The sequence below is a fragment of the Zootoca vivipara genome, chromosome 13 (assembly GCF_963506605.1).
Source record: "Zootoca vivipara chromosome 13, rZooViv1.1, whole genome shotgun sequence".
NCBI classification, from domain to species: Eukaryota; Metazoa; Chordata; class Lepidosauria; order Squamata; family Lacertidae; genus Zootoca; species Zootoca vivipara.
This window is the reverse complement of record NC_083288.1, coordinates 45,226,506-45,253,910: the sequence shown is the minus strand read 5'-3', so window position 1 is coordinate 45,253,910 and position 27,405 is coordinate 45,226,506. Positions and strand designations below refer to the sequence as shown.

At 41.2% G+C, this 27,405-nt stretch overlaps 2 protein-coding genes across 2 annotated transcripts; both read left to right on the top strand.

Annotated features, from left to right (window-relative positions):
- Positions 1 to 322: 322 nt before the first annotated feature.
- Positions 323 to 1,222, top strand: LOC118095724 (vomeronasal type-2 receptor 26-like). The gene has a single exon (XM_035136957.2). It carries the CDS (start codon positions 323 to 325, stop codon positions 1,220 to 1,222), a length of 900 nt encoding a protein of 299 aa, XP_034992848.2.
- Positions 1,223 to 4,214: 2,992 nt separating this feature from the next.
- LOC132592993 (vomeronasal type-2 receptor 26-like) lies at positions 4,215 to 21,839 on the top strand. The gene is made up of 7 exons (XM_060281343.1): positions 4,215 to 4,383; positions 7,580 to 7,750; positions 10,369 to 10,468; positions 11,882 to 12,049; positions 16,833 to 17,124; positions 19,691 to 19,817; positions 20,938 to 21,839. Exons 1-7 carry the CDS (start codon positions 4,215 to 4,217, stop codon positions 21,837 to 21,839), a joined length of 1,929 nt encoding a protein of 642 aa, XP_060137326.1.
- Positions 21,840 to 27,405: the final 5,566 nt, after the last annotated feature.

The following is a 27,405-nucleotide window of genomic DNA, read 5'->3' as shown; positions in this document are numbered from 1 at the left end:
GGCTGCAAGCGAAAGGGAGCAGAGAGAGGCCCCTGCATGAATGAACATGCGTTAGAAGGGATGGGAATCAAACCAAAGATTTGCTCCTCCAAAAAGGCCCTAAAGCAGACCTCCCCATTTCATACAAGTTTTATATGTTCACTGCTCGTTGGTGTGATGTCACTCATGCCCAATGTGCCACAAATGTGCCTCCGCAGCCAGTCCTGTTGTGGTGGGACAGCCATAATGTACAATTTGTCAGAATACATGGTTCATTCAATGGGCTAAGTCAAATGAATTGCCGCTGGATTTCTGTTCATAGTTTTCTTTACTTTTCTCAGATATGGACGTATGTTTCAATTGCCCAGAAGATCAATATCCAAACAAGAAGAGAAATGGATGCATCCCCAAAGTTATACATTTTTTGTCCTATGAAGAACCTTTAGGGATCACTTTAGCCTCTCTTAGTGCCTTATGTTCTTTGATTACTGCTTTGGTGTTAGCTATTTTTATCCAGCACAATAATACCCCCATAGTCATAGCCAACAACCGAGATCTCACCTACACTCTCCTTATCTCCCTTCTGCTCTGCTTCCTCTCCTCTTTGCTTTTCCTCGGCCAACCTGGCAAAGTGACCTGCCTTCTCCAACAAACTGCTTTTGGCATCATCTTCTCAGTTGCTGTTTCTTGTGTATTGGCAAAGACCATCATTGTTTCTCTAGCATTCATAGCCACAAAGCCAGGATCCAAGATGAAGAAATGGGTGGGAAAGAAACTGTCTCATTCCATTGTCCTTTCAGCTTCCCTCATTCAAGTTGGTATCTGTACTCTGTGGCTGACAACGTTTCCTCCCTTCCCTGAGCTAGACATGAATTCAGTAGCTGAAGAAACCATTGTGCAATGTAATATTGGGTCTGTCACCATGTTCTATTGTGTCTTGGGCTACATGGGCCTCTTGGCCATTGCTAGTTTCATTGTGGCCTTCCTGGCCCGCAAGTTACCTGACAGTTTTAACGAAGCCCAGTTCATCACCTTCAGTATGTTAGCATTTTGCAGTGTTTGGATCTCTTTTGTTCCCACCTACCTGAGCACAAGAGGGAAACACATGGTGGCTGTGGAGATCTTCTCCATTTTGGCCTCCAGTGCTGGGTTACTGGGTTGCATCTTTTCCCCGAAATGCTATATCATTGTGCTGAGGCCTGAACTGAACAGCAGGGATCAATTAAAACGGAGAAAGGATTAAGCCATCTATCTGCCCTCATCATACCCTAATGTCTGTTGGAGAAGGCAATTGGGAGAAAATACATGCAAACAACATTAGTTATAGACATTCATTTCAAAGTTATCATTACATTTCATTACAAAGTTTAAGGTGCATTTCAATTTCCCTGTTAGGGTACATTACCAAATGCTTTGATCAGCTGTCTGACAGGTTCTATGATTCAATATTGGTATTTAAGGGATATTGAAATAGCTGGATTCCTCTATGTCACACACATATTTTTGATTCTGATATAATGGATTCCCTTTTTCACTCAGGCCTTCATTGGACATTTGCAGCTGTGCTAGGTTCCTTCATTACTGTATAAGAATTTCTCATTTTATCACTTGAAAAAACAAAACAAAAACCTATTTTTGCTTTATTACATGTACTGTTGTTTCTTTCTCTTTGAATTGGGGTGGGGGGTTTTACTCAGCCCAGCGGTGTTCCATTTTTCCCCCACCATGCTCTTCAACATCTGTATGGTAGCTTTGGGAGTGCTGATCTTGGAGTAAAGTCTCATCAATATCCTGAAGGAGCTAAGACTTCTTCTCCCTGACCTAAGAATTCACTGCTTGATTGGTGTCTGGAGTCATTAATGGGCAGAGTAGGGTCTGACAATCAAACTAAACCTTTGAAATTAGTATTACCTTGAAAGTGCACTAAAATAATGCCCCCTTCACAAACACAGCTAATACTTAACACACATTACTGAAGCTTAAGATGGCTCTGTGGGTGACATATATGAAAGCTCTTCCACCCCCTACTCCTTTCTATAGGTGCTCCCCCTTTCTTTGTGCAATGAACCCTGTCGCTCTGGTCATCAGAAGAAAAGGAAGGAAGCGGAAAAGTTTTGTTGCTATGATTGTGCTCCATGCCCAGAAGGGAAGATTTCAAACCAGACTGGTAGGTAATGCCCTTGCATCCTGATTACCAAATAAAAAGACTGAGAAGCAGGCAGGGCTTGAGCTGGGGCACTTTTTTTTCTTAATTTTTTTATATATCAAACTTTATATATTATTTTTAAAAAATCATTTCACAAACCAAAAACACAAAATTTCAAAATTTCAAAAACCTTGCCAGAAGACATTGTCATACAGTACCCCCTTACTCGTGTAGACAAATTATAAACTACACATACGTGTATCAAATTTCATGTAATTACATATTTTTACAATACTGGAAAAGCGATCACCTTAAAAACAAAAACAAAATAACAAACAAAAAACAAACAAACAAACAAAGAAGCTAAAAAGAAAGACTTCCACCGACCAGACACAGCTTCCCTATACACTATTTTACTAATCTGTATTCCTTATTTTTCTTTTAAACTTCTTTAATTTTTATTTATTTAAATCTGCTATCCCCATCCCTCTCTTAGCTCTTCACGGGTTCATTCTAAGCTCAACCAGATATTCATTTTAACACTTTGTTTTTTTAAAATACTCGTTCAAACACTCCCACTCCCTTTCCACTCTATTCTTGGGTTTGTACCTTATTATATCTGTAAGTTTGGCCAATTCTAAATACTCACACACCTTACAGAGCCATTCTTCTTTAGCTGGTATTTGCATTCCTTTCCAGTATTTTGCGAGAGATGGGCCACTTTTATTTAGTGAACATAACAAGATCAGCTGAGGAGGATAAATTCAAAAGGCAGAACTGTAGCCATTGGGTGACACAAATTGAATCCTTGCCTATCTGGTCAGTTTTGGAGGAAAACCCACTCCCCTTCAATACATAAATCCTGAATCAAAAAAGCCTATAACAGGCATCATAATTGGAGGAAGCTCAAAGCAAACTAAGGAATAGGGGGAATTTGGGGCACGGCAACCCAGTGACAGCCTATGCATACTGTGAATTAAGAGGAGCTATGAAAGGCCAGCAAAGGAATGCATTTGCTCTCATACAATCTCTGGTTGCGTATTGATTTTGAAACCCTGCCTGACCCTGCTTTGCTTTGCAATTTTGCAAACAGTTTTATTGCTGTTTCACCAGTGAACGCAAGAGTCTTCAGGTATCAATCCAGCTACGACTGCTGGAGGGAGAAAAACCCAAAGCCCCAGCAAAGGAGGGTGGTAGGCATGATATGCTAGAATGTTCTTCTTCAAAAGATAGCAACTGGCAGGCTGCAAGCGAAAGGGAGCAGAGAGAGGCCCCTGCATGAATGAACATGCGTTAGAAGGGATGGGAATCAAACCAAAGATTTGCTCCTCCAAAAAGGCCCTAAAGCAGACCTCCCCATTTCATACAAGTTTTATATGTTCACTGCTCGTTGGTGTGATGTCACTCATGCCCAATGTGCCACAAATGTGCCTCCGCAGCCAGTCCTGTTGTGGTGGGACAGCCATAATGTACAATTTGTCAGAATACATGGTTCATTCAATGGGCTAAGTCAAATGAATTGCCGCTGGATTTCTGTTCATAGTTTTCTTTACTTTTCTCAGATATGGACGTATGTTTCAATTGCCCAGAAGATCAATATCCAAACAAGAAGAGAAATGGATGCATCCCCAAAGTTATACATTTTTTGTCCTATGAAGAACCTTTAGGGATCACTTTAGCCTCTCTTAGTGCCTTATGTTCTTTGATTACTGCTTTGGTGTTAGCTATTTTTATCCAGCACAATAATACCCCCATAGTCATAGCCAACAACCGAGATCTCACCTACACTCTCCTTATCTCCCTTCTGCTCTGCTTCCTCTCCTCTTTGCTTTTCCTCGGCCAACCTGGCAAAGTGACCTGCCTTCTCCAACAAACTGCTTTTGGCATCATCTTCTCAGTTGCTGTTTCTTGTGTATTGGCAAAGACCATCATTGTTTCTCTAGCATTCATAGCCACAAAGCCAGGATCCAAGATGAAGAAATGGGTGGGAAAGAAACTGTCTCATTCCATTGTCCTTTCAGCTTCCCTCATTCAAGTTGGTATCTGTACTCTGTGGCTGACAACGTTTCCTCCCTTCCCTGAGCTAGACATGAATTCAGTAGCTGAAGAAACCATTGTGCAATGTAATATTGGGTCTGTCACCATGTTCTATTGTGTCTTGGGCTACATGGGCCTCTTGGCCATTGCTAGTTTCATTGTGGCCTTCCTGGCCCGCAAGTTACCTGACAGTTTTAACGAAGCCCAGTTCATCACCTTCAGTATGTTAGCATTTTGCAGTGTTTGGATCTCTTTTGTTCCCACCTACCTGAGCACAAGAGGGAAACACATGGTGGCTGTGGAGATCTTCTCCATTTTGGCCTCCAGTGCTGGGTTACTGGGTTGCATCTTTTCCCCGAAATGCTATATCATTGTGCTGAGGCCTGAACTGAACAGCAGGGATCAATTAAAACGGAGAAAGGATTAAGCCATCTATCTGCCCTCATCATACCCTAATGTCTGTTGGAGAAGGCAATTGGGAGAAAATACATGCAAACAACATTAGTTATAGACATTCATTTCAAAGTTATCATTACATTTCATTACAAAGTTTAAGGTGCATTTCAATTTCCCTGTTAGGGTACATTACCAAATGCTTTGATCAGCTGTCTGACAGGTTCTATGATTCAATATTGGTATTTAAGGGATATTGAAATAGCTGGATTCCTCTATGTCACACACATATTTTTGATTCTGATATAATGGATTCCCTTTTTCACTCAGGCCTTCATTGGACATTTGCAGCTGTGCTAGGTTCCTTCATTACTGTATAAGAATTTCTCATTTTATCACTTGAAAAAACAAAACAAAAACCTATTTTTGCTTTATTACATGTACTGTTGTTTCTTTCTCTTTGAATTGGGGTGGGGGGTTTTACTCAGCCCAGCGGTGTTCCATTTTTCCCCCACCATGCTCTTCAACATCTGTATGGTAGCTTTGGGAGTGCTGATCTTGGAGTAAAGTCTCATCAATATCCTGAAGGAGCTAAGACTTCTTCTCCCTGACCTAAGAATTCACTGCTTGATTGGTGTCTGGAGTCATTAATGGGCAGAGTAGGGTCTGACAATCAAACTAAACCTTTGAAATTAGTATTACCTTGAAAGTGCACTAAAATAATGCCCCCTTCACAAACACAGCTAATACTTAACACACATTACTGAAGCTTAAGATGGCTCTGTGGGTGACATATATGAAAGCTCTTCCACCCCCTACTCCTTTCTATAGGTGCTCCCCCTTTCTTTGTGCAATGAACCCTGTCGCTCTGGTCATCAGAAGAAAAGGAAGGAAGCGGAAAAGTTTTGTTGCTATGATTGTGCTCCATGCCCAGAAGGGAAGATTTCAAACCAGACTGGTAGGTAATGCCCTTGCATCCTGATTACCAAATAAAAAGACTGAGAAGCAGGCAGGGCTTGAGCTGGGGCACTTTTTTTTCTTAATTTTTTTATATATCAAACTTTATATATTATTTTTAAAAAATCATTTCACAAACCAAAAACACAAAATTTCAAAATTTCAAAAACCTTGCCAGAAGACATTGTCATACAGTACCCCCTTACTCGTGTAGACAAATTATAAACTACACATACGTGTATCAAATTTCATGTAATTACATATTTTTACAATACTGGAAAAGCGATCACCTTAAAAACAAAAACAAAATAACAAACAAAAAACAAACAAACAAACAAAGAAGCTAAAAAGAAAGACTTCCACCGACCAGACACAGCTTCCCTATACACTATTTTACTAATCTGTATTCCTTATTTTTCTTTTAAACTTCTTTAATTTTTATTTATTTAAATCTGCTATCCCCATCCCTCTCTTAGCTCTTCACGGGTTCATTCTAAGCTCAACCAGATATTCATTTTAACACTTTGTTTTTTTAAAATACTCGTTCAAACACTCCCACTCCCTTTCCACTCTATTCTTGGGTTTGTACCTTATTATATCTGTAAGTTTGGCCAATTCTAAATACTCACACACCTTACAGAGCCATTCTTCTTTAGCTGGTATTTGCATTCCTTTCCAGTATTTTGCGAGAGATGGGCCACTTTTATTTAGTGAACATAACAAGATCAGCTGAGGAGGATAAATTCAAAAGGCAGAACTGTAGCCATTGGGTGACACAAATTGAATCCTTGCCTATCTGGTCAGTTTTGGAGGAAAACCCACTCCCCTTCAATACATAAATCCTGAATCAAAAAAGCCTATAACAGGCATCATAATTGGAGGAAGCTCAAAGCAAACTAAGGAATAGGGGGAATTTGGGGCACGGCAACCCAGTGACAGCCTATGCATACTGTGAATTAAGAGGAGCTATGAAAGGCCAGCAAAGGAATGCATTTGCTCTCATACAATCTCTGGTTGCGTATTGATTTTGAAACCCTGCCTGACCCTGCTTTGCTTTGCAATTTTGCAAACAGTTTTATTGCTGTTTCACCAGTGAACGCAAGAGTCTTCAGGTATCAATCCAGCTACGACTGCTGGAGGGAGAAAAACCCAAAGCCCCAGCAAAGGAGGGTGGTAGGCATGATATGCTAGAATGTTCTTCTTCAAAAGATAGCAACTGGCAGGCTGCAAGCGAAAGGGAGCAGAGAGAGGCCCCTGCATGAATGAACATGCGTTAGAAGGGATGGGAATCAAACCAAAGATTTGCTCCTCCAAAAAGGCCCTAAAGCAGACCTCCCCATTTCATACAAGTTTTATATGTTCACTGCTCGTTGGTGTGATGTCACTCATGCCCAATGTGCCACAAATGTGCCTCCGCAGCCAGTCCTGTTGTGGTGGGACAGCCATAATGTACAATTTGTCAGAATACATGGTTCATTCAATGGGCTAAGTCAAATGAATTGCCGCTGGATTTCTGTTCATAGTTTTCTTTACTTTTCTCAGATATGGACGTATGTTTCAATTGCCCAGAAGATCAATATCCAAACAAGAAGAGAAATGGATGCATCCCCAAAGTTATACATTTTTTGTCCTATGAAGAACCTTTAGGGATCACTTTAGCCTCTCTTAGTGCCTTATGTTCTTTGATTACTGCTTTGGTGTTAGCTATTTTTATCCAGCACAATAATACCCCCATAGTCATAGCCAACAACCGAGATCTCACCTACACTCTCCTTATCTCCCTTCTGCTCTGCTTCCTCTCCTCTTTGCTTTTCCTCGGCCAACCTGGCAAAGTGACCTGCCTTCTCCAACAAACTGCTTTTGGCATCATCTTCTCAGTTGCTGTTTCTTGTGTATTGGCAAAGACCATCATTGTTTCTCTAGCATTCATAGCCACAAAGCCAGGATCCAAGATGAAGAAATGGGTGGGAAAGAAACTGTCTCATTCCATTGTCCTTTCAGCTTCCCTCATTCAAGTTGGTATCTGTACTCTGTGGCTGACAACGTTTCCTCCCTTCCCTGAGCTAGACATGAATTCAGTAGCTGAAGAAACCATTGTGCAATGTAATATTGGGTCTGTCACCATGTTCTATTGTGTCTTGGGCTACATGGGCCTCTTGGCCATTGCTAGTTTCATTGTGGCCTTCCTGGCCCGCAAGTTACCTGACAGTTTTAACGAAGCCCAGTTCATCACCTTCAGTATGTTAGCATTTTGCAGTGTTTGGATCTCTTTTGTTCCCACCTACCTGAGCACAAGAGGGAAACACATGGTGGCTGTGGAGATCTTCTCCATTTTGGCCTCCAGTGCTGGGTTACTGGGTTGCATCTTTTCCCCGAAATGCTATATCATTGTGCTGAGGCCTGAACTGAACAGCAGGGATCAATTAAAACGGAGAAAGGATTAAGCCATCTATCTGCCCTCATCATACCCTAATGTCTGTTGGAGAAGGCAATTGGGAGAAAATACATGCAAACAACATTAGTTATAGACATTCATTTCAAAGTTATCATTACATTTCATTACAAAGTTTAAGGTGCATTTCAATTTCCCTGTTAGGGTACATTACCAAATGCTTTGATCAGCTGTCTGACAGGTTCTATGATTCAATATTGGTATTTAAGGGATATTGAAATAGCTGGATTCCTCTATGTCACACACATATTTTTGATTCTGATATAATGGATTCCCTTTTTCACTCAGGCCTTCATTGGACATTTGCAGCTGTGCTAGGTTCCTTCATTACTGTATAAGAATTTCTCATTTTATCACTTGAAAAAACAAAACAAAAACCTATTTTTGCTTTATTACATGTACTGTTGTTTCTTTCTCTTTGAATTGGGGTGGGGGGTTTTACTCAGCCCAGCGGTGTTCCATTTTTCCCCCACCATGCTCTTCAACATCTGTATGGTAGCTTTGGGAGTGCTGATCTTGGAGTAAAGTCTCATCAATATCCTGAAGGAGCTAAGACTTCTTCTCCCTGACCTAAGAATTCACTGCTTGATTGGTGTCTGGAGTCATTAATGGGCAGAGTAGGGTCTGACAATCAAACTAAACCTAGAGGTGTGTGGAGTTTTGGCTCTTGGATCTGGGGAAAAGGAAGGTGACCTCTTCTAGATGGGTTGCACTCCTCTTGACAGTACAGGTGCATCATCTGGTGCAGATATTCTGGCCTGTGATTTGAAACCTCTTGCCATCTTTGGAGGCTGCCTTTTTCTATGAAACTCATCCTGTACCCACTTACTTGGGGGTAATCAATAACACAAGGAAACATGCTTCTTAGTAGATATGTATACCATTGCCCTGGGAGTTAACAGGCTCTGGTCATAAGCTGCTACAGAGCAGGAGACCTGCCTAAATCACACTGCATTCACATTTTGTTGAGTTGGTTCTTTAACACCCACCCATGCTGATTGTGTAGCAGTACTTGCAAGAAATTTATTCTGCAGGTTTGAACTCAGATGAACCAACCTTAGAAAAGTGTATATTGGTTACCAGGGAGAAATGAAGGGCAAATTATGGAAATTCCCAGAACTCCTAGGGTGTGGTGATGGTGTTTCCCCTTCGTAGTAACACCCGGCACAACCAGCGTGGTATTTACAATCTTTATTACATACATACAAGAAACTGCTACAGTTCAGAATTAAGTGTCCGAACCCAGTGAGTCAGATTTGGAGAGTGGCTTTTTACGATTCCTGTGCCAGCAAAGTAGGCATGAAAATCACATGAGATGTCTTTGATTCTTACGTTTCATTTCCTTCCTTTTCTGTGCTGATTTGAAAGGTACCTCCCTTCCTGAATCTGAGCTTCCTTCCCGGGTGTCTGGGAGGATACAGGGCTCTTCAGCATCCCTGAGCCCCTGCTCTCCCTGACTGCTCTCAATCCCCTGTTCTGCCTCTTCTGTTCACTGTTCCTCTGAATCCTCCCTGACATATCTAACAAGATGGAATCAAAGGAAGTCCACTGAAAGGTAGCCAGGAAGCAAAAACTCTAAAGGACTTCACAGATTCCCTCTGTCTGGTGCTGAAACAACTCACATAACAGCCACCGCCCTGACTTCATTTGTTGGCTGAAAACACTGACAGAAGCAACCAAGGATGCTCATATCTTTTAAAAACAACAACAACAAAAAACCCAGGGAAGTGTAACTGAACATGTCATCTCTTTCTTTATGGGAGATATTGAGGATTACTTTTTTAAAATGAAAGTTCAGAATTTTGGGCCCTTGTCTGGGGTTCATTCAACATAGAGCTGTTGCACTCAATTTCCCCAGTTGCATTTCTGAAGGGACCAGGTCCAATCATGATTTAGAAAGTTTTGAGGAAAAGTGCCACTCGAAGTCCAGGATCTAATAAAGTAATTATCTCCCTCTGCAATTATCCAGATCACAATCATTTGTTCAGCTAGACAGAGCTCTCAAGAGTTTCCTAAGGACATCTGAAAACAGTCAACAACCCAGCTTAGTAAGAGCATTAAATATGCTTCTATGCCAGTGAGATGTACGAGTGCTGGGCATAGAGAGAAGGGGGAATTCATCATTATCAACATTTCTTATTATAATGGAGTTTTAATCATTTAAGTTCATATTCAAAGCATTTGTACACCTGCTGATGCTAAAAAGAAGGCTAAGTGCAACCACCGAGACAGCTCAATTGAGACATGGGAGACAAGGACAACTCCCCATCTTCCAAGAGAAAGTTTGAAGCTACCATGGTGAGGCTCTTGATGCTGCTGCTGCCTCACACAATGTGTGAAGTCAGGACAATGAAGTGTCCTGCAGCTGATCCACTCCTTGTGCCCCATGAATGGGGCCAAGCAGGGGACCTCTTCATCGGTGGGATTCTTACTCAGAGCACCTACCTTTTTAATGAAGTTTCATTCAAGGAACATCCTTCTCAGGAGCTGTTTGACATTCCACAGTAAGCAAGAATATCCCTCCCACCCTTATTTATTCTACGCCCCCCTGAATCAGCAAAGAACAATAACAAACAGCTTTGAATGTGAGATTATATCTTCAAAGATATTATGTTTAGAATATATATATATATATATATATATATATATATATATATACACACACACTGCCCTATACTTGGAAATGGTTCACCGATTAAAATCATCATATAAATACACAATATATAGAATCAAAATAAAAACAACCCAATAACCTGCCCCCCCCCAAAAATCACATTTTAAAAGGACATAGGAGGTCAATCAAATCAAGCAAAAGGCTTGTTAAAAATGAACTTTTTTGCCTGATGCCTAAAGGTGTATAATGGTGTACAATCAAGCAAACTCCTTAAGGAGAGCATTCCACAGACACAAAGCCATGATTTTATCCCTAAAATGCCTTTGCAAACAGGTCACAGTGAACTACTGTTGGTTCTATCACCTATTTTGGGCAGACTGTAAAAGGCTCCATACAATCTGGAAGAGCTCTTCCAGACGACCCAATGAAATAGTTCAATGCAGAGCCAGTCCTCCTTCTTAACTGCTTTCTGAATATTCTGCATTATACTGAGATTATAGAATATATTAAATTTTCCTTTTGGAAAGCAAGTTCCATGTGAAGTAGAGGCAGCATGATTGGTGAGGCAGAGCAAGAAAAATATTTTGTCAACAGTAGGTTCACACACACACACACACACACACACACACACACACACACACACGCTTACTGTGATTGAGTGCAAGAAAATTGTGGAGAGGCAGGCATCTGTGCCACATTGGAACCTCGGTAAGAAACAATCAACCCTCAAATCCCTTGTTAATCAAATAGAAGAAAATTATAAAATGTATATGTTTATGTTTATGTATATATTTGAACACGACTGAACAGAGAGCTAACTAAAACCAACATATTGACAAAAGAATAGAGGACTCCTGCAACACCTTAAAGACTTAACAATACTCTATTCCATAAGCTTTTCTGGACCCCCTATCATGTTCAGCAGATGAGTCTTCATCAATAGTATATTTTCAGGTTCATAGGAATACATATAGATATGTAAATGCAAGGAGGCATGATGAAGGAGTGCCATCAGAGGGAAAGGAAATGCCAAAAACTGCAGACAATGAAAATAACATAATTAATGTAAGGAATACCAAATTACTCATTATACTGTGAAATAAGTTTATTCTGCTAGGATTCTTAGAGTTGAAAGTGCAGAGGAGAAAAAGCCACTAATCAAGAAAAGAGCAGGTATGTCAAAGATACACTGCAAAATGCAAATAACACTGATCTCTTCTACCATAAAAAAGATTTGGGCTGAATAAGATTTATGAACAGGAATAGGGCATAACGTGCATTAAAATATCTTCCCTATTGACAGTGTAACCACCAAGTTCTATCAGAACATCCTGGCCTTGGTTTTTGCCATAAAAGAGATCAATGACAATCCGAAGATCTTGCCCAATGTCACCCTCGGTTTCCACATCTATGACAGCTATTCTGATGGGAGAATGACCTATCGAACCACTTTGGACCTTCTCTTCAAATGGCAAAGATTTGTCCCCAACTACAAATGCGACACTCAAAAAAACCTCATGGCTGTGATTGGGGGACTTACTTCTGACACCTCTATCCAAATGGCAGATGTCTTAAGTCTCTACAGGGTTCCACAGGTAGAATCAGTGCATAGGGGAATGTGGGGAAGTTTCCTTTACTATTCTTTTATTCAGAAGGAAAAGTGAAATAGTGTGTGAGAGAAATAGCTGGAAAATTGCATTATTTCCCCATAACTAGAAATTAAGCCCCTTTCTTTCTTTCTTTCTTTCTTTCTTTCTTGATTAGAATTGTGCCTACAAATTTCTTAAGGTTATGCTCTGCTAAATTATCATTTTCTTCAAGCTCACCTATGGCTCATTTGCTTCATAGGAGAATCAATCAATGCAGAAGTCTTTTTATACCATCGTCCCAAATAAAGACCTCCAATATGTAGGGATTATCCGGTTACTTCAGTATTTCAGATGGATATGGGTTGGGCTCTTTGTTGCCAAATATGACAGCGGAGAACATTTTTTGAAGACCCTGGAGCCATTGTTTAGCCAGGATGGAATCTGTTCAGCCTTCACAAAAAGAATCCCACTTCAAGTTCGTATAGAAGATATGGAAAAAATATCTGGTGAAATTGAAAGTATTTATGAAGGTCTCAGAGATGAAAAGGCCAGTACACTTGTCATCTATGGAGATGATGGGGCAATTGCATGGCTGAGAATAGCTATCTCTTTCTTAGATGATAGAAACCTGCAAAACACATCATTTGGAAAAGTCTGGATCATGACAGCCCAGATAGATCTTGTATCATTCGGATTTCATAGAAACTTGGATTTTCGGATGTTCCAAGGTGCTCTGGGCAGAGCAACACCGGAAGTCGCTTCTATGCATGCTCTGCCCATTTCCAAAATGGCTGCAGCACCAGAAATCCTATTGCTCTACAGCTATTTCAGTCCACTGAAATGTAGTGGGGAAACTAAAACTCTAAAGGACTTCACAGATTCCCTCTGTCTGGGGTTGAAACAACTCTCGTATCATTCACGGCCCTGACTTCATTTGGAGGCTGAAGACACTGACAAAAGTAACAAAGGACCCTCAAATCTAAAATAAAATAAAAATACAGAAAATTGTAACCAAACATGTCATCACTTTCTTTCTGTGAGATATTGAGGATTACTTTTTAAAAATTAAAGTTCAGAGTCCGGGGCCCTTGTCTGAGGTTCACTCAACCTAGAACTCAAATTCCATTGTCTCAGTCCTTCAGGGACTAGAGCCAACTTGTTTTGTACATCTGGAGAAAAAAATAATTTAAAGAGTTTTTGAGCAAAAGTGCCACTCAATCTCCAAGATATAATGAAGTAATTATCTCCCTCTGCAATGATCCAGATCACAATAATTTTTCAGCTACACAGAGCTCTCAAGAGTTTCCTAAGGACATCTGAAAACAGTCAACAACCCAGCATAGTAAGAGTATTAAATATGCTCTTGTGCCAGTGAGAAGTAGGAGTGTTGGGCATAGAGAGAAGGGGAGATCATCATTATCAACATTTTTTTTATTATAATGGAGTTGTAATCATTTAAGTTCATATTCAAAGCATTTGTACACCTGCTGATGCTAAAAAGAAGGCTAAGTGCAACCTCCAAGACAGTTCAATCGAGACACGGCAGATGTTTGGACAACTCTGCATCTTCCAATAGAGAGTTTGAAGCTATCGTGCTGAGGCTCTTGATGCTGCTGCTGCTGCCTCACACAATGTGTGAAGTCCATACAGTGAAGTGCCCTGCAACTGATCCACTCCTTGTGCCCCATGAATGGGGTCAAGCAGGGGACCTCTTCATTGGTGGGATTGTAAGTCAGACCACCTACCTTTTTAATGATGCTTCATTCAAGGACCATCCTTCTCAGGAGCTGTTTGACATTCCACAGTAAGCAAGAATATTCCCTCCACCTCTATTTATTCTACGCTCCACTGAATCAACAAAGAACAACATGTGTGATCTTATGTTCAAAGAAATTCTATTTAGAAATATTTATTGAATTATATACTAGTAAGCAACTGCCAACCCTTAAATCTCTTGTTAATCAAATAGAAGATAATTATATATGTAGAGTGCCACAACCCCATAGTCGCCTTTGACGAGACTTAATCGCCCAGGCGTCCTTTAGCATTTTTACCTTTACCGTATATGTATATGTATATGTAATGGTGTTTTCTTTAAAAAATGTTCAGGGGTATTCCCATTTTGACTCAAGAAAATCACCATTTTACAGTTCAAACAGGGAAATATAGATACAGTAAATGGAAATGTACAAAGATTCACAAGATGTTTAGGGGTATGGATCCACCTGTGTCCCCCAGAAAAAAGCACTGTGTATATGCAGATGTATATATGCAAACTGATTTGAAATGTGACTGAACAGAGAGCTAAATAAAACCAGCATATTGTCAAAAGCATAGCGGACTCCTGCAACACCTTAAAGACTTAACAATACTGTATTCCTTACAGGCAGGTAGCCGTGTTGGTCTGATGCAGTAAAAAAATAATAAAAAATAATCCTTCCAGTAGCACCTTAGAGACCAACTTAGTTTGTCATAGGTATGAGCTTTTGTGTGCATGCACACTTCTTCAGATACACTGAAACAGAAGTATTATGGAATACAGTATTCCATAAGCTTTTCTGGACCCCCCCCCCCATCATGTTCAGCAAATGAGTCTTCATCAATAGTATATTTTCAGGTTTATAGGAATACATATAGATATGTAAATGCAAAGAGGCATGATGAAGGGATGCCATCAGAGGGAAAGGAAATGCCAAAAACTGCAGACAATGAAAATAACATAATTAATGTAAGGATACCAAATTACTCATTATACTGTGAAATAAGTTCATTCTGCTATGATGCTTAGAGCTGAAAGTGCAGAGGAGAAAAAGGCAGAAGTCAGTCTCATGCATTAAAGTATTCCCATCTCTCAATTCCGTACTGAGTGCCGGCCATAGCGGTCGGAGATCCAAGAGCTCCGTGGACCTCAGCGCATCAAAGGTGGGGGGGGAACTGCTCCAGCGCAGTGGACCCCCGAAAACAACCCCAGATCGAGCTTTCTGGGGGCATAGTTTCTGGCTGACGGCAAAGCTGCTCCTCCCTCCCCAGCAAGGCTCTGTTTAGAGCCCCCAAGAGTGAGGGAGGCAAAGCGGCAGCCATCTTGGACTCAGAACGTTACCTTTGACAGCACGAAGCTGCAGGACTGCGAGGACTGAGCGCTCAATTTCTTCCAAAGTAAATTGTTTAAAGGACTGTACCATGAGTACTAAACAATTTGATCTAATTTGTGGGGGGGGGGTGAGAGAAAGAGAATTTGGCCATGGGAGAATTTGGCCAGTGGGGAGGTTGGATTTAAGCCCTGCAAAAGTGCTGAAATTGACTTCAAAGTAACACCCCGGGTCAATGCTGCGGGAAAGAATTGTGACGTCACAATGAGAGGATATTTTCAACTTCAGCTCCCTATCCAGCTGCGAAATAACTTTCATTTCTGAGTTGGAGAGAAGCCTCCTCCCCCATTTCCTGTTTTTTGCCTGTCACGACCTTCAAACCAGAGAGGTGGAAGACATAACAGAGGATTTTTACCAGGCTATGCTGAACTTAATGGTACAAAACAGACAGGAAATGAAGATATGTATTGATGAAATGCAGAAATTCAGGGAATGCATTATGGATTTAAAGGAAAAGAATGAACAAGAAAATGAATTGGAAGAGGAGAGAGGAAATTATGGGAAGGAGAAAGATGGATTTTGGAGAGGAGGACACAATGATTAAAGAAATACTGAAGGACTGTGTTTTCATACAGAAGAGAGAAGATGAATTTTGGTTGAGAAGTGAAGAAGATCTGAAAATGGCAATGGATAATATTGAGGGCAGACGTAGAGGGTGGTTTGGGAGGTGGCAGGGAGAGAAATTTGATGAGGGGGGCATTGAATCACTGGAGAAGGGGAGTGGCGTGAAAAAATTGAATTGTATTTTTGAATGGATTGATAATTTTGGTTAGAAATTGGACTGGATAGGTTAAGATTTGATGGTTTTTTGTTAAAGAATGAAAGTGAGTCTGCAGCTGCGGAGGGGGTGGAAAGAAATTATGATTAGTTAAAAATAAATAAATTTTATTGTGTAATTAAAATTGAATTTTGGAAATTATGGAGATATTTGGAAGAGTTATAGGCTGACGGAGAAAATATTTTGTGTTTTTGGAAATTGATATAGAATATAAGGTATTAAATGGATTAGAGTAAATATGACTTGTGGGTTTAGTAGAAAAGCCTCTGGCCCTTGTTTGTCTTGTCCACCCTGGAGACTCTGGTGGGGGGGGGCTTTAGGGTGGAGGGGAGGATGGAGAGGCTATATATAAAGGACTGCTCTTCTCTTTTCCTCACATTCGGATCTTCTGGTGGTAGGGGGAGGTCCCAGGGGGAAGGGGGGGAGAGGCAGGAAAGTGAAGAATTCATAAATAGGGTTAAGAGATAATAAAATGGATATAAATATGATAGAATAAATTGCTAAAAAGGATTGGAAATGGAAATCAGATAGAGGGGATACAGGGAAGTCCACATAACAATGATAAAAATTGAATTTATATAAGATTGTATTTTTGTTTGTTTTGTTTTGTGTTATTTTGTATTGTTATGGTTGGAATTGTTGTGCTTGTTTTTGTAATTAATTTTGTAAAATCAATAAAAATATTTTTTTAAAAACAAAGTATTCCCACCTCTCTTTTTATATCTTCCCTATTGACAGTGTAAAAACAAAGTTCTATCAGAACATCCTGGCTATTGTGTTTGCCATAAAAGAGATCAATGACAATCCGAAGATCTTGCCCAATGTCACCCTTGGTTTCCACATCTATGACAGCTATTTTAATGGGAAAATGACCTATCAAACCACTTTGGACCTTCTCTTCAAATGGCAAAGATTTGTCCCCAACTACAAATGTGATACTCAGAAAAACCTCATGGCTGTGATCGGGGGACTCACTTCTGAAATCTCTGTCAAAATGGCAGATGTCTTAAGTCTCTACAGGATTCCACAGGTAGAATCAGTGCATAGGGGAATGTGGGGAAGTTTCTTATGACATATTTTTATTTAGAAAGAATAGAGAAATATTACTGTGAGAGAGAAATAGCCTGGAAATTTCATGATTTCCCCATAACTAGAAATCTAGCCAGTAATTTTTTTTTTAAAAAAAACTAATTAGAACTGTGCCTACAAATTTATTAAGGAACTGTTCTGCTAAACTATCATTTTCTTTTAGGTCACGTATGGATCATTTGCTTCAGAGGAGATTCAATCAAGGCAGACAACTTCTTTTTATACCATGGTCCCAAATGAAGACCTTCAATATGTAGGGATTATCCGGTTACTTCAGTATTTCAGATGGAAGTGGGTGGGGCTCTTTGTTGCCAAATATGACAGCGGAGAACATTTTTTGAAGACTGTGGAGCCATTGTTTAGCCAGAATGGAATCTGTTCAGCATTTACAAAGAGAATCCCACTTCAAGTTCGTTTAGAAGATATGGAAAAATTATCTGGTGAAATTGAAGGTATTTATGAAGGTATCAGAGATGAAAAGGCCAGTACGCTTATCACCTATGGAGATGATGGGGCAATTGCATGGCTAAGAACAGCTGTCTCTTTCTTAGATGATAGAAACCTGCAAAACACATCATTTGGAAAGGTCTGGATCATGACAGCCCAGATAGATTTTGTATCATTCGGATTTCAGAGAAACTTGGATTTTCAGCTGTTCCAAGGTGCCCTTTGCTTTACAATTCACTCAGAAGAGCTTCCAAAATTCAACCAATTCCTTCAGAACATCCAAACACACAGGACCAAAGCAGATGGTTTTTTGAAGGACTTCTGGGAGCAGGCTTTTGACTGTCCCTATCCTGATCCAGGTATGCCTGTCAAGGATGATGGAACATGTACTGGAGAGGAGAGTCTGGATAGTCTCCCTGCAGGTGTTTTTGAAATGCACATGACTGGACAGAGCTACAGTATCTATAATGCTGCCTATGCTGTAGCTCACGCATTGCATGCCATTGCCTCATCCAGATCCCCACACAGAGCAATGACTGTTGGTTACAGTGTTGGATTTCCATCTCTGCAGTCTTGGCAGGTAATGTTACACAGCCAAATATTCTCATGTCAATGGATCAATTAGCAGAAAGAACACCGGAAGTTCTTTATACTGAGTTAGGTCTTTTAGTTATCTGTTTCAGCATTGTGTACACTAGGGCTTTCCAAATTTGGGTCTCCAGAAGTTTTTAGACTTCCATTCCCATCATCCCTGACCACTGGTCCTGCTAGCTAGGGATGATTGGTCTTTTTGTCCAAAAACAGCTGGAGATCCAAGTTTGGAAAGCCCTGGGTTTTCCGACTGGCTTTGACTCTCCAGGGTTTGAGTCAAGATGAGATTCCCAGTGTTACCTGAAGATTCTGGTAATTGAATCTGGGACCTATCAATGTCAATTCATGTCAATGGACTGATTAGCAGAAGGACAGGAAGTTGCTTTATACTAAGTTAGGCCTCACATCCATCTGTTTCAGTATTGTGTACCGTGTCTGGGTTGGGCTGTCTAGGGTTTGAGACAATATGAGATTCCCAGTGTCAGCGGAAGGTTCTGGGGATTGAATCTGGGCCATTTCCATGCAAGGAGATGCTCAACCAGAGAGCTGCTGGCCTTTAACTCTTCTCGTATGTTAAAAAAAAGAGCTGATGAATTATTCAGCATCTTAGTTATGGATACTCTTTTGCTAGTTTACATTTCACCTTATAACTTGACCTTGGGATCTGTTTCAGTTGGGATTTCCATCTCTGCAGCCTTGGCAGGTAATATTACAGAGCCAAATATTCTCATGTCAATGAACTGATTAACAGAAGAAGGACAGGAAGTTGCCTTTTACTAAGTTAGACCACTCGTCCATCTGTTTCAGTATTGTATAGACTGTCTGGCTTGGAATCTCCAGGGTTTGAGACAATATGAGATTCCCAGTGTCACCGGAAGATTCTGGGTATTGAATCTGACACCTTTCCATGCCATTAGCTGCTCAACCAGTGATCTGCTACCCTTTACTGCCCCTCTTCTCATATGTAAAAAAAGAGATGATAAAATATTCAGCATCTTAGTAGTGACTAGTCTCTTGCTGGTTTACATTTCATCTTGTAACTTGTCCTTGGAATCTGTTTTACTTGGTAACCTCAAATAGTTTGATTCTTCTTTTTCTTTTTAAATAGATCAACTCATTTCTTCAAGGTGCTTCATTTAACAACTCAGCAGGAGAAACGGTATCATTTAATGATAACAGGGAAATGAGAGGAGGATTTGATATCATGAATCTGGTTACATTCCCAAACACGTCTTTCCAGAGAGTGAAAGTTGGATGGGTGGGTCTCAGTGATAGAGGAGGTAAAGAGTTAATCATCAAGGAGGACAAAATTCTATGGCACCAAAGTTTTAACCAGGTACGGATCGTAGTTAATAACCTGCAGAGAGTTTGCCCTGTTAGATTATGATTAAAGTTCACATATTTATTGTCCTGGGGGTGGCATATAGGAAAGCACTTCCACTCCTAACTCCTCTCATATTTTTGTACAGGTGCTTCCCTTGTCTTTGTGTAATGAACCCTGTCGCTCTGGTTATCAGAAGAAAAGAATGGAAGGGGAAAAGTTTTGTTGCTATGATTGTACTCCATGCCCAGAGGGGAAGATTTCAAACCAGATTGGTAGGTAATGCCCTTGCATCCTGAGAACCACTTAAAGAGACTGACACACAGGCTGGGCTTGAGCTGTGCCACTTTTACTTAGTGAACATGACAAGATCAGTAGAGGAGGATAAATTCAAAAGGCAGAACTATCTTGAACCAGAACTGTAGCCATTGGGTGACGCACAGGGCTTTTTCCTGGCAGGACCGGTGCATTTTGGGGGGGGGACACGGTGGGGCGCGTACCTCTAAACATTTTATGCTGCCATGACCGACGGATGGATGGACCGGTGCCCGGGGAGGAGAGTTTGGGGCAGCCGCGGTGTAGGCAATGGCACTGCTGCTGCTTCTCCTCCTCTGGTCGGTCTCAGGCAGACCCCCCCCCCTGCCACTGCCATTCCCATCCTCTCATCACCTCTGCTACCTCGCGTCCTTTGTCCAAGGGTTGAGAGGGGGTTGGCGGTAGGAAGGGGGAGGGGGAGGGGAGCAGCCCAAATGAGTGTACCCCTAAACATTCTTTTGAAACAAAGCACTTTCCAGAGCTCAACGGAACTCAGTTCTGGTACCTCTCTGGAGTGCAAAATTGCCATTCTAAGAGAATGAGAGAGGTGTTCAAGGTGAGTTGAAGATGATTGAATCCATGTCTCTCTGGTCAGTTTTGGAGCAGAGCCTGCTGTCCATCAAAAATTACATCCTGAAACAAAAAAGCCCTGCGAGAAGCAACATATTTGGAGGAAGCTCAAAGCAAACTGAGGAATAAGGGGAAGTAGGGTCGTGGCAATCCTCCTATTCAAAAGATAGCAACTGGCAGGCAGCAAGCGACAGGGAGCAGAGAGAGGCCCCTGCACAAATGAACAAGTGTTACAGGGTCTGGGAATCAAACCAAAAGGTTTGCTCCTTATATTGGACACTAAAGCGGATCTCCCCATCTCATACCACTTTTAAATGTGACAATATGTTCACTGCTAGTTGGTGTGCTGTCTCTCATGGCCAATATGCCACAAATGTGCCTCAGCAGCCGGTGCTGTCACGACGGAACAGCCATAATGTATAATTCATCACAATACATGGTTCATTCAATGGCCTATGTCACATGCATCAGAACTGAATTTTTATTTAAGCTTTTCTTTATGTTTCTCAGATATGGATGCATGTTCCAATTGCCAAGAAGGTCAGTATCCAAACAAGAAGAGAAATGGATGCATCCCCAAAGTTATACATTTTTTGTCCTATGAAGAACCTTTAGGGATCACTTTAGCCTCACTTAGTGTCTTATGTTCCCTGATTACTGCTTTGGTGTTGGCTATTTTTATCCAGCACAAAGATACCCCCATAGTCATAGCCAACAACCGAGATCTCACCTACACTCTCCTGGTCTCCCTCCTGCTCTGCTTCCTCTCCTCCTTGCTTTTCCTTGGCCAACCTGGCAAAGTGACCTGCCTTCTCCAACAACCTGCTTTTGGCATCATCTTCTCCATAGCTGTTTCTTGTGTGTTGGCAAAGACCATCATTGTTTCTCTAGCATTCATAGCCACAAAGCCAGGATCCAAGATGAAGAAATGGGTGGGAAAGAGACTGGCTCATTCCATTGTCCTTTCAGCGTCCCTCATTCAAGTTGGCATCTGTACTCTGTGGCTGACAATGTCTCCTCCCTTCCCTGAGCTAGACATGAATTCAGTAGCTGAAGAAACCATTGTGCAATGTAATGTTGGGTCTGTCACCATGTTCTATTGTGTCTTGGGCTACATGGGCCTGTTGGCCATTGCTAGCTTCTTTGTGGCCTTCCTGGCCCGCAAGTTACCTGACAGTTTTAACGAAGCCCAGTTCATCACCTTCAGTATGTTAGCATTTTGCAGTGTTTGGATCTCTTTTGTTCCCACCTACCTGAGCACAAGAGGGAAACACATGGTGGCTGTGGAGATCTTCTCCATCTTGGCCTCCAGTGCTGGGTTACTGGGTTGCATCTTTTCCCCGAAATGCTATATCATTGTGCTGAGGCCTGAACTGAACAGCAGGGATCAATTAATACGAAGAAAGGATTAAGCCATCTGTCTTCTTTCATCATACCCTCAAGTCTTTTGAGCAAGGCAGTTGGGAGAAAATACATGCACACAACATTAGTTATAGACATTAGTTTTAAAATTATTACTGCATTTCTCTACAAAGTATAAGCTGCATTTCAATTTCCCTTTAAGGGCATATAACCAAATGCTTTGTTCAGCTGTCTGTCATGTTGACATGTTCCACATGCATATTTTCGATCTCCACTCAGGCCTTCATTGGACATTGGTAGCTGTGATGGGTTCCTTCATTACTGTATCAGAATTTCTCATTTTATCAGTTGAAATAAATAAATCTATTTCTGTTTTATTACATGTATTGTGGTTTCTTTCTATTTCTTCTGCCTGGGAGTGTTTTTCAACAAAGAGATGTTGTGTTTGGAGGAAACTGTCAGTATCATTTCTCTCAGTTTATTGTTGTTTGAACTTTTGAACTTTTGAACTTTAATCCAGTTTTCATTTCCAAAGCAAATGGCAATATAGTCATTTTTAAAAAAATAAAATAAATTCATCACGATTTTTCCTGTGTTTTAGGGATCATTTACCCTGATATACACATTTCTGTATCCAATATTTCATATAATGTATTTTCGTTTTATTTCTGTAAACATATGCATTTCTTGCATATTTCCCCCATGATTCTTTTTTTAAATAAGTAAATAGAAGTGAATAAGCAAGTAAATAGAATGGGATAGGAAAACAAGAACCATTTAATTTGGGATTATTGAGTCTTTATGATTTTAAGCTGTACCCCAGCTGTAGCCACCCCCTCACTTTGCTATGGTGCTGGGGACACTAGCCCGATTTGTGGGTATCTTGTGCAGTTTGCGGGCGCAACGTGAGCAATGCCGGGGGGGCACACCCAGGTTTTTCCCCTTTTGTGGCAGGCATTTGTCACCAATTTTGTTGCTTTCTCATGGTTGGCACCATTTTTGTTTGGATCACATGATCGGCACTATTTTGTTTTGAACATCTGGTCGGCGCCATTTAGTTTGTATGAGCATGTGCTATCCTTCCTACACATTAACCAGCCTGTGGGGGGGGGTGGTGGTTGTTTGCACTGCTGTCTGCTGATCAGATAGGAAGGCAGTGGTGGGCTGTTTCCCCTTCCTTATAACCTTCCAACAAGGCTGTGTTGTGGCAACCCCCTGTCTCCTTCCTTCCTTCCTTCAACTGCCTGGGCCTAGTGGGCTCATAGGCGTCAACTTCCGTAAAGGAAAATAAGGGATCAGCGGTGGTGCAGCACTGAAAGTCGCTTCTGTGCATGTCCAGACATACGTAGAAGCGACTTCCGGTGCCGGCTCTGTCTGATTTCCGGTGCCCAGACATGCCCGGAAACTACTTCCAGGCTGCCCGTGTCCGCATGTCTGGGCACCAGAAATCGCTTATTCACATGCGCAGAGGCAATTTCCAAAGCCAAGTGAGTGAGCAGCCAGCCGGGAGCGGGGACATGGTCTCCGGCGCTGGCAGGAGCTGCAAATCCGAGGGATTTACGGGATATTTTTCAATTCGGGAGACCAGAGGGAAATGGATTGTTGATATTTCTTCCGGCAATCTTAATTCCGGCTTGGGATTCATCTAGTCCAGCCTTTCGCATGATGAATTCTGCATATAAGTTAAATAAGCAGGGAGACAATATACAACCTTGTCGTACTCCTTTCCACCTGGAGAAGGAATTGGCAAGCACCTCCAGTATCCCTGCCAAGAAAACTCTATGGACAAAGACAACAGGCATATAAAAAGAACAATCTTTATGCTTCATATATAGTGTACGTTCAATGTAGTAGTGGGAAAAGGGAGATTTGGCATATCAGTTTCGCATTTTATTTCTGAATGCACCAGACATAATTGTTCTTATTATTCCTGTCGTTATTTAGTAGCTTTACTCAAAGGTGCAAATTCTCTGCAGTTCGTAACTACAATCCGTACCTGGTTAAAACTTTGGTGCCATAGAATTTTGTCCTCATTGATGACTATCTCTTTATTTCCGCTATCACTGAGACCCACCCGTCCAACTTTCACTCTCTGGAAAGACGTGTTTGGGAATGTGACCAAATTCATGATATCAAATGCTCCTCTCATTTCCCTGTTATCATTAAATGATACCGCTTCTCCTGCTGAGTTGTTAAATGAAACACCTTGAAGAAAGGAGTTGATCTATTTAAAAAGAAAAAGAAGAATCAAACTATTTGAGGTTACCAAGTGAAACAGATTCCAAGGTCAAGTTACAAGATGAAATGTAAACCAGCAAGAGACTAGTCATTACTAAGATGCGGAATATTTTATCATCTCTTTTTTTACATATGAGAAGAGGGGCAGTAAAGGGTAGCAGATCACTGGTTGAGCAGCTACTGGCATGGAAAGGTGTCAGATTCAATCCTCAGAATCTTCCGGTGACACTGGGAATCTCATATTGTCTCAAACCCTGGAGATTCCAAGCCAGACAGTCTACACAATACTGAAACAGATGGATGAGAGGTCTAACTTAGTAAAAGGCAACTTCCTGTCCTCCTTCTGTTAATCAGTTCATTGACATGAGAATATTTGGCTCTGGAACATTACCTGCCAAGGCTGCAGAGATGGAAATCCAACAGTCACTGCTCTGTGTGGAGATCTGGATGAGGAAATGGCATGCAATGTGTGAGCTACAGCATAGGCAGCATTGTAGATACTGTAGCTCTGTCCAGTCATGTGCATTTCAAAAACACCTGCAGGGAGACTCTCCAGCCTCTCCTCTCCAGTGCATGTTCCATCATCCATGACAGGCGTACCTGGATTTGGATAGAAACAGTCAAATGCCCGCTCCCAGAAGTCTTTCCAAAAGCCATCTGCTTTGGTCCTGTGTGTTTGGATGTTTTGAAGGAATTGGCTGAACTCTAGAAGCTCTTCTGAGTGAATTGTAAAGGAAAGGGAACCTTGGAAAAGCCAAAAATCCACGTTTCTGTGAAATCCAAATGATACAAAATCTATCTGGGCTGTCATGATCCAGACCTTTCCAAATGATATGTTTTGCTTATTTCTATTCTCTATTATAAAGATAGCCATTCTCAGCGATGCAATTGCCCCATCTGTTCCATAGATGATAAGTGTACTGACCTTTTCATCTCTGAGACCTTCATAAATACCTTCAATTTCACCAGATACTTTTTCCATATCTTCTGTACGAACTTGAAGTGGGATTCTTTTTGTGAAGGCTGAACAGATTCCATTCTGGGGAAACAATGACGTCAGGGTCTTCAAAAAATGTTCTCCGCTGTCATATCTGTCAACAAAGAGCCCCACCCACTTCCATCTGAAATGCAGAAGTAACCGGATAATCCCTACATGTTGAAGGTCTTCATTTGGGACCATGGTATAAAAAGACTTCTGCCTTGATTGACTCTTCTCTGAAGCAAATGAGCCATAGGTGAGCTATAGGAAAATGATAATTTAGCAGAGCATTTCCTTAAGAAATTTGTATGCAAAATTCTAATCATAGGAAGGAAGGAAGGAAGGAAGGAAGGAAGGAAGGAAGGAAGGAAGGAAGGAAGGAAGGAAGTGGCTGAATTTCTAGTTATGGGGAAATAATGCAATTTCCCAGTTATTTCTCTCACACACTATTTCACTTTTCCTTCTGAATAAAAGAATAGTAAAGGAAGCTTCCCCACATTCCCCTATGCACTGATTCTACCTGTGGAACCCTGTAGAGACTTAAGACATCTGCCATGTGGATAGAGGTGTCAGAAGTAAGTCCCCCAATCACAGCCATGAGGTTTTTCTGAGTGTCACATTTGTAGTTGGGGACAAATCTTTGCCATTTGAAGAGAAGGTCCAAAGTGGTTCGATAGGTCATTCTCCCATCAGAATAGCTGTCATAGATGTGGAAACCAAGGGTGACATTGGGCAAGATCTTCGGATTGTCATTGATCTCTTTTATGGCAAACACCAAGGCCAGGATGTTCTGATAGAACTTTGTTGCTACACTGTCAATAGGGAAGATATTAAAAGGGAGGGAAAATACACTGTGAATATTGTAGACATATTTTTTTTAAAAAACATAATAATGGGTAAAAGACTACTTCCGTATATGACACCATCATGCCACATTCCCATGCATTTGACACCTTCAGCCAAAATATAATTTATGATATATATAAGTACTGGCATCTGCAATTTGCATCATATCTTTGACATAGCTGCTGTTTCTTTGATCTGCGGCTATTCTTCCCCCAGCTTTCACCTTTAAACATTCTTAGAGAACAAACTGGCTGGACTGGACTTGATGAATCCCAAGCCGGAATTAAGATTGCCGGAAGAAATATCAACAACCTCAGATATGCAGATGACACAACCTTGATGGCAGAAAGTGAGGAGGAATTAAAGAACCTTTTAATGAGGGTGAAAGAGGAGAGCGCAAAATATGGTCTGAAGCTCAACATCAAAAAAACCAAGATCATGGCCACTGGTCCCATCACCTCCTGGCAAATAGAAGGGGAAGAAATGGAGGCAGTGAGAGATTTTACTTTCTTGGGCTCCTTGATCACTGCAGATGGTGACAGCAGTCATGAAATTAAAAGACGCCTGCTTCTTGGGAGAAAAGCAATGACAAACCTAGACAGCATCTTAAAAAGCAGAGACATCACCTTGCCGATAAAGGTCCGTATAGTTAAAGCTATGGTTTTTCCCAGTAGCGATGTATGGAAGTGAGAACTGGACCATAAAGAAGGCTGATCGCCAAAGAATTGATGCTTTTGAATTATGGTGCTGGAGGAGACTCTTGAGAGTCCCATGGACTGCAAGAAGATCAAACCTATCCATTCTTAAGGAAATCAGCCCTGAGTGTCTACTGGAAGGACAGATTGTGAAGCTGAGGCTCCAATACTTTGGCCACCTCATGAGAAGAGAAGAATCCTTGGAAAAGACCCTGATGTTGGGAAAGATTGAGGGCACAAGGGGAAGGGGACGACAGAGGACGAGATGGTTGGACAGTGTTCTCGAAGCTACGAACATGAGTTTGACCAAACTGCAGGAGGCAGTGGAAGACAGGAGTGCCTGGCGTGCTATGGTCCATGGGGTCACGAAGAGTCGGACACGACTAAACGACTAAACAACAACAACAACAACAACAACAACAACAACAACAACAACAACAACAAGAGAAGAAACTTATCCCAGTATTATTACCAATTCTGTATCATTACATTAATTATGTCGTCCTCATTGTCTGCAGTTTTCTGTATTTCATTTCCCTCTGTTGGCACTCCCACACCCTGCATGCATGTGCCTGTAGATCTATCACTATATCTATATCCCTGAAACTCATAATAGCACTTCATTAATTTGATGAAAGTGTTGGTTGTCCACAAAAGGTTATGCCATAAAACAGTGCTAGTCTTTAAAGTGCCATAGGACTCGCTCATGTACCATCATGTGCCAGGGACTCCTGTCTTCGTTGCTATAGATAGGCTTCTGACAATAGAATGCTACTCTAGGTAGGAGATAGAATGCTACTCTAGGCAGGAGATAGTCAAACAAAAAAGAAATTGAATCAGAATGTGGGTGGGAAATAG